The following is a 7183-nucleotide window of genomic DNA, read 5'->3' as shown; positions in this document are numbered from 1 at the left end:
AAGAAGCTTATGAGTTAAGAAAAATCAACTTCTCTAAACACTGCAAAGATATTTTGATTAATTACAACCAACAGAAATTCTTTATTATGAGCCATATTTATTATATATATATAAAGGTAGGTCTCTCCCTTTTATTTTTCTCTTCTTCATTCCACCTTCCTCTTTCTTGCTTTCTTGCTTTGTGCAAGAACTCCTTGTTGATGTGATTCTCTCCACTTGTATAATCTCCCAAAAAACAGACCCCCATATCCATTACCCTTTACAAAAAGAGAGAAAGCTCATCAACAATATCAACAGCCATGGTTTTTTCTTCTATCCCAGCTTATCTTGATCCAGCCAACTGGCAACAAGTAAGGGTTCTTCAAATTTTTGCCTAAAAAGCAATTATCAAAAGATAAATATTATTCTTGTTACTTTTGTTTTCTTATATCTTTGATTCCTTTTTTTTTTTTTTTTGAATATACCAGATATTTGATTTCTGCTTTTTCTATATTTTACAGCAACCAAATTATCATCATCACCAACCAGGAGCAACTAGCGGTCTAAACTCTCATCAGCATCCTCCTCCTCCTCCTCCACCACCACCACCGCCACCACCTCCTCCCCAACCTCATGGAAGTGTTGGTGCAGGTTCCATCCGCCCTGGTTCCATGGCGGATCGAGCCCGGTTAGCTAACATACCCATGCCAGAGGCTGCATTAAAATGTCCAAGATGTGAATCCACTAACACTAAGTTTTGCTACTTCAACAACTATAGCCTCTCTCAGCCTCGACACTTCTGCAAAACCTGTAGAAGGTACTGGACCAGAGGGGGTGCCCTAAGAAATGTTCCCGTTGGAGGTGGCTGCAGGAGGAACAAGAGAAGTAAAGGGAGAAGCTCAAAATCTCCCGTCAGTGGCGATCGCCCAACGGGTTCCGGTTCCTCAAGTACCGTTTCTTCTAATAGCGGAACCAGCGACATATTAGGCCTCGGACCACAGGTTCCACCACTCAGGTTCATGGCTCCTCTGCATCATCTTACAGAATTTGCTACTGGGAATATTGGGTTAAATTACGGTTCCCTTTCGGCTCCAGTTGGAGGACCAAGCGACTTTAATTTTCAAATAGGGAGTGCTTTTGCCGGTGCTGGTATTGGTGGTAGTGGTGGTTCTCTTTTGTCAGTGGGTGGTTTGGACCAGTGGAGGATGCAACAAGGTCAGCAATTTCCTTTCTTGGGAGGGCTAGATTCTTCTACTTCTTCTTCTGGGTTATATCCATTTGAAGCTGGTGCTGAACCATCAGGTTATGTTGGTGGAGCTGGTCAGCTCAGGCCGAAGATATCCACTTCTGGAACTACTCAGTTGGCCTCACTAAAAATAGAAGAGAATAATAATAATAATAATAATAATCAGGAGCTGAATTTGTCGAGGCAATTTTTGGGAATTCCAGGGAATGATCAGTATTGGGGTGGTAGTGCATGGACAGATCTTTCTAGTTTTAGCTCCTCTTCCACTAGCAACCCTTTATAGATTTTGCCTCTGCTGGTCTCCGCTTAATTAACTATGTAGGCATCAAGCTTCATTTATTTTCCCTTACTTACTACAGCTTCAATTGAAGAAAATCAAGTAGCGATCTATCTAGGATCACCACTGTTTATGAGCAATCGTTCGTCATCTTCTTTCAATCTCCATAAATAGCTCAAAAGTTATAGTTCTCTGCTTGTTTAAGATGAAGGAGCTAGTTTGGGAGATGGATCAAGGAATTTGCTTCTGATTTCAAGATTAACTAGAAAAACCCTAGAATGGTAGGCCTTTTGATTTTGCTACTGTTTTTGCAGTTACTTCATTTCTTAGTTTAGTCTTACATTGCAATGTATTGTCATGTTCACCACATGCAGTGAGTGTCTGATGAGTTAATGGAGTTCATTACATATGCTGATCAAAAGCTTTGTACTAAAAATTATATGTTTTGCAGTTCCATACTTTTGAAATCTCTCACGTCTTAATTTCTATATCAATAGCAAACTTCTTGAACCATTCATCATTTTTTTTAAAACAATTTACAGGTTTCTTTTAGATGGATTAATTGGATTTCTAATTACTTATTTCGGTGCGCGAAAGCTAACCCATGATTCTGTAAACACATTACTACAAATGAAGTAATTAATGATGAACTTTAACTATGTTTTTCTTCTTATTGTTATTATATTATTTTTAAACAAGCATTTCAATATTTCATTTTATCAATGAGTCAAAGATGCGTTGCTTTTAGAAATCTCAAGAAAAGCTTACTTTCATTAATTATTCTTAATAATAAGCTAGTCAAGATGCTAAGTATGATTTCTTCCTCTTAATTATGAAATAAGAGTGGCATTTAATATTTGGGAATGTTAATAGATTGTTAGATCTTCTTGCTTGGGTTGTATTTGGAAACATTTCAATGCTTTAACTGCCAAATTATCCTACTAAATTTGCTAGAATATTTGTTATCATACATATATAGTACTTTTCATCCATTTTTATCTGTCATGTTTGAATTTTTTTTTTTTTTTGATAAATTATCTATAGCATTTAGAAACCAAGGAGCATTAAACTTTTTTTTTCCAATTTTATCCTTATCTCTATTGAATATAATAAATATTTATATAAGGAGTAATTAGATGAGATAAATGGTAATTTAGTTAATTAGTAGTATATTTTAATAAAAATAAGATTATCCTATTATTTCCTTAATCACCATGTAAAACTCAAATGTGACAGATAAAAATGAATGGAGGTAGTATATAGCTAGAGAAAGGAGAAGAAAATTCTAATAAATGTGCTTTCTGAATGTTTGAAACATATATGTACTTCAATTCAAATTATTAACTAGTCTCAATACAAATATCTTCTTAATTCCCAACAACAAAATTCATGTATTATGTTACAAATAGACCCTCTTTCAAAAGATTCAATTTGTATGATCCGTATAGTATTTTTTTTTTTGACAAAAAATACATACAGAGGACAGAGACACAGTACACACCCTTAACATTTCCTATAACCCATATAGTGAGTAAAATATCAATCCAACTTCACAAGGTCTTGTAGTGCTGAATATGTATATATATATATATACACACACACAGAGCTAGTTCAACAACCATATCATTTTTTTAGTTCAATCATACATGTGCCCAATTTGTTTAAGGATTTTTTTTTTTGGGTTTAAAGATTTAGTTAGTTGCAGTGATTAATTAAATATTAAGGATTAATGATTAAAAACAAATTGTGTTATAATTACAAATTATTAATTATTAATTTTTAATAAATTACTCTAAGTGTCATGTTTATTAAGTTCCTTAATTAAACTAATGGTTAAAGTATTAGTATCAAAACTTAACTTCAATATCACTCATTCAAACATGCAATAAGGTTATGAAACTAGGAAACCATTTGGCTTAACATGTCTAATATTGGTTCAAGTTATTAATTTATGGCATACACAACTTCACAAGGGCGGGAATAGGCTTAATTAATCTTAATTATAGCTTTTGCAAGTGCTAGATAACTAATTAATTAATTAATTAATTTAATATACATACACATGCATACATTCTCCATGAAATATTTTCACATGTCTAGTTGCTTCTCTTTCTTCTAGAAATATAAGAGATCCACCTAGAGTTTGGTGACTTCCGACCCCATCAAAAAAAAAATATTTTTTAAAATTTGAAATTTTTACTATCTTGATATACACATATAAAAAAATTATGAAAAAATGTACTTTTTTATTTAATTTAAATCTTAATTAATAAGATAAAAATAAAATCATTTATTAATTGAGTAAATTCTTAAATTATATATATTAAATATTAACATGATGGGTGTAATGTATAAAAAAATAAAAAAATAAAAAATTATTGATAATCAAAAACAACATTCAATATGATAAAAAAAAGTTCAACCTTATATGAAATTAAATTTATTAATTATTATATTTATAAAATGATATATTTTATATAAATATTTTAATTAATTTTATATATTTTTTAATAAAAATATTTAATTCAATAATTATTAGATTTATGCATCTTAACAACTAAAGACAATACTCTCAAAAGACTCCAAATTGCTACGCAATTCCACAACCGAAATATCCATCATCATTGAATTTTGGGATTTTCCAGCAAAATCTCTCTCTCTTTCCTTTATGTGGGATGTAATAATAATAATAGTAAATAAAAATATAAAATATAAAATACATTAGTTAAGGTGAAGACTGCAAAGGGGCAGAGAGTCATAGGAGTCAAAAGAAGATCAGCTGGTGTTATTTCTCTTCCATTCTCTTCAGCACAAGGGACGCAAGTGGAATGGAATGTCTGAACCTTTCCTCTGTTTAACGACTGCCCAGTGAGCGCGTGGCACTTTCACGACTCACTAGGGGACAATGTACTGTTTTGTCAGTATGTGTGGACCCTCTTGGTCTTACCCTTGAATTCAATCATCAACCGCACGCGCTTCAATGCTGCGTGCTTGGAAGTTTGATCCTGCCCTATCCATTCAACCTTGCTTTTATTTTTTATTTTTAATTATAAATTTCTGTGTGCGCAGCTAGAACTATGATACGAGTGCAGGTGACTGCCTCTTTAACTGTGCATTGTACTGTTTTTGGTTTTAACGGAAACGACTAGATTTGGATTTTTATTTTTTTTCAAAACATACCTATGTTTTGATCATTTATGAATATTAAATTTTACTGTAAATAGACAAAATTTGCTACCATAAATATAGTAACAATATATAAATTGCTGTGTATAAAAATTGTGATTATAAATATTTTACTGATTGTTACAAAAATTAATAATTATATATTTTTTAAATGATAATAATAATTGTGATTATTATTTTTTTGAAAATTTTTGCTTAAGTCATTAATCATGTATTCAAAATATAAATATGTGAGATTTATATATTTTATAAGTAAAATTTATTATATATTTTATATTTTGAGTTCATAATAAATAAAATCTAAATAAGAAATAACTCTTTTTTTATGTACCATTAATATCAAATTGTTTATATTGCTATTGTATTTAGCTTTATAGATAGTAAAATTAATGTTGTTGCAATATTTTGTTGTTAATTATTCTATGATTTTTTATAGTGTATATATGTCTAAGGGTAAATTTGGTATTTCTATTAAAATTATTATTAAGAACAATATTTTTCAAATATATTAATTAGAGAGTGTTAAAATTATTTAAAAAATAAATTTAATATGTTTTAATCATAATAATATTAAAATAATAAAATAATTTTTAAAATAATTTTTTAATTATATATATTTAAAATGGTGTTCTTTTTGAGAAATAATTTTTTTAACCCTGAATTCAATGCCAAATGGTGCCTAAGTATGAATATCTTCTTGTATACTTTGGAGTTACTCTTTATGGTGAAGTTGAAGAATAAAATCATAGTAAATAAGGAAGAATTAGACAGCATATCCTCCTAATTAACACAGTAATGTGTATGTTTTGATTAATCTGCATAAATTCATATTTTAAATCTATCTTTTGAGATATTCAGGTTATATTCAAGTGCACATTCTGTCTTTTGGTTGTATTATGTATACGTCATGCCACAAACCAATAATGATTTTCTCTAATAGTTGGGCAAAATAATCACCAAATAAAAAAGTGTGTGTGTGTGTCTATATATATATATATATTACAAAAAATATAGACCAAATAAAAATGTGGGTTTAAATTCAAACAGTGCTTTTTAAGGAGAAATTATTAAAAAAATTATAATATTTAAAATTTTTATAATTTTACCCTAATTTTTTTTTAAATATCAATTAACCATACATTTTATGTTTGTCTAATTTACACCTTCCCATCAATAAGTTCGTTAACGAATTAACGGAAACGCCACATTAGACATCTTTTACTTCCAATTAATCTAATTTAAATCTACTTAAATGAAATAAAATAAAAAGAAAATGATTCTGATAATCGAGAGTTTTGATAATATAAATTGCAAAGCTATTTAATTCCTTTTATTTTATTTTTTTATTTTATTTAATTAGATTTAATTAGAATTTGATTGGATTAATTAAGGTGGTGAAGGATATGTGAGGTGACATGTCCGTTAGCTCCTTAACGACTTTGTTGATACTGATATGTAATTGGATGATCATGTACAAAGTTTAATTGATATATATATATATATATATATATATATATATATATATATATATATATATATATATATATATTACTTTAAGTTAGAATTACAAAAATTTTAAAAATTTAAAGTTTTTTAATAATTTCATTTGAAAAAAAAAATTTAGAAGAAAAAGTATAGTATGATTATTAAGTATACATGAGACCAACATATAGTGAAAATTCTAAAAGGAAAAGAATATGAAAAAGAATTGGCTAGACAGAGTCTCTAAGAAACCTCTACTTAGGTATAATTAAGTAGAATGGTGATAATATTGAAATGGAAAGAGAGGGATGATTGGTCATCTTGAAAGAAAGTAATCTGGTTGTTCCATTTTAGCTTTTGCAAGAACCAAGGCTGCTTACCAAGAACGAATAAAGCGCACATTCAAAAAAAAAAAAGCTCTCTCTCTCTCTAGATCCCTAAATAAAATCGAATCATCATATCATATATACATAGAGAGAGATAATATTGGTATGGTTGGTTGTTGGGTGATGCTGCTGACTGCTTGCATATAGTGTTTTTAAGGAATAAAAAGAGCCTTCTATGCTATAGAAGTAATCCCGAAATTTCTCGATATTATTAAAATCTCACCATCATTATCTTCTTCTTCTTCTCTTTGATCTCCATTTATAATTATTACCAATATGTATAAAGTCCTCGTCTAATTAACTAACATGCAAAATCTCGTACGCAGCAAGAACATCTAGTACAAGAGAGATGATGCATCCAAGAAAAGGCTCGGAAATCCAAGCCAAATCTATCTTTCTCTCTCTCTGTTCAAGATTCAAGAACATGATTCCATGGTAGAGATGGAGAGAGGGAGATGCCAGACCACATGGATTTGTGTGAAAATAATTCCCAAATATATATAAAAATTAGCAGCGAACTTTCACTTTTCTTGAATTCTTGATCTTTAATTAGCGAGACAGAGAGAGAGAGAGAGAAAGGGAGATAGTATAGGGGCGGAGAGAGAAAGAAAGAAAGAAAGAGAGAAG

General features: G+C 29.7%; 1 protein-coding gene across 1 annotated transcript; it reads left to right on the top strand.

Moving 5' to 3' along the window:
* On the top strand, positions 1-1969 carry LOC110667226 (dof zinc finger protein DOF5.1). The gene is made up of 2 exons (XM_021828022.2): positions 1-350; positions 501-1969. The coding sequence occupies exons 1-2, from the start codon at positions 300-302 to the stop codon at positions 1506-1508; spliced, it is 1059 nt and encodes a 352-aa protein (XP_021683714.2). The 5' UTR covers positions 1-299; the 3' UTR covers positions 1509-1969.
* The last annotated feature ends 5214 nt before the right edge of the window (positions 1970-7183 follow it).

Source organism: Hevea brasiliensis, chromosome 5 (genome assembly GCF_030052815.1).
Source record: "Hevea brasiliensis isolate MT/VB/25A 57/8 chromosome 5, ASM3005281v1, whole genome shotgun sequence".
In the NCBI taxonomy this organism is placed as follows: domain Eukaryota; kingdom Viridiplantae; phylum Streptophyta; class Magnoliopsida; order Malpighiales; family Euphorbiaceae; genus Hevea; species Hevea brasiliensis.
The sequence above is the reverse complement of the archived record's forward strand: the minus strand, read 5'-3'. Positions and strand labels throughout refer to the sequence as shown.

Coding starts and splice junctions, on each gene's coding strand:
- LOC110667226 (XM_021828022.2), top strand. CDS start 300: ATGGTTTTTTCTTCTATCCCAGCTTATCTTGATCCAGCCAACTGGCAA. Junction 351..500: donor ATCCAGCCAACTGGCAACAA/GTAAGGGTTCTT, acceptor TATATTTTACAG/CAACCAAATTATCATCATCA.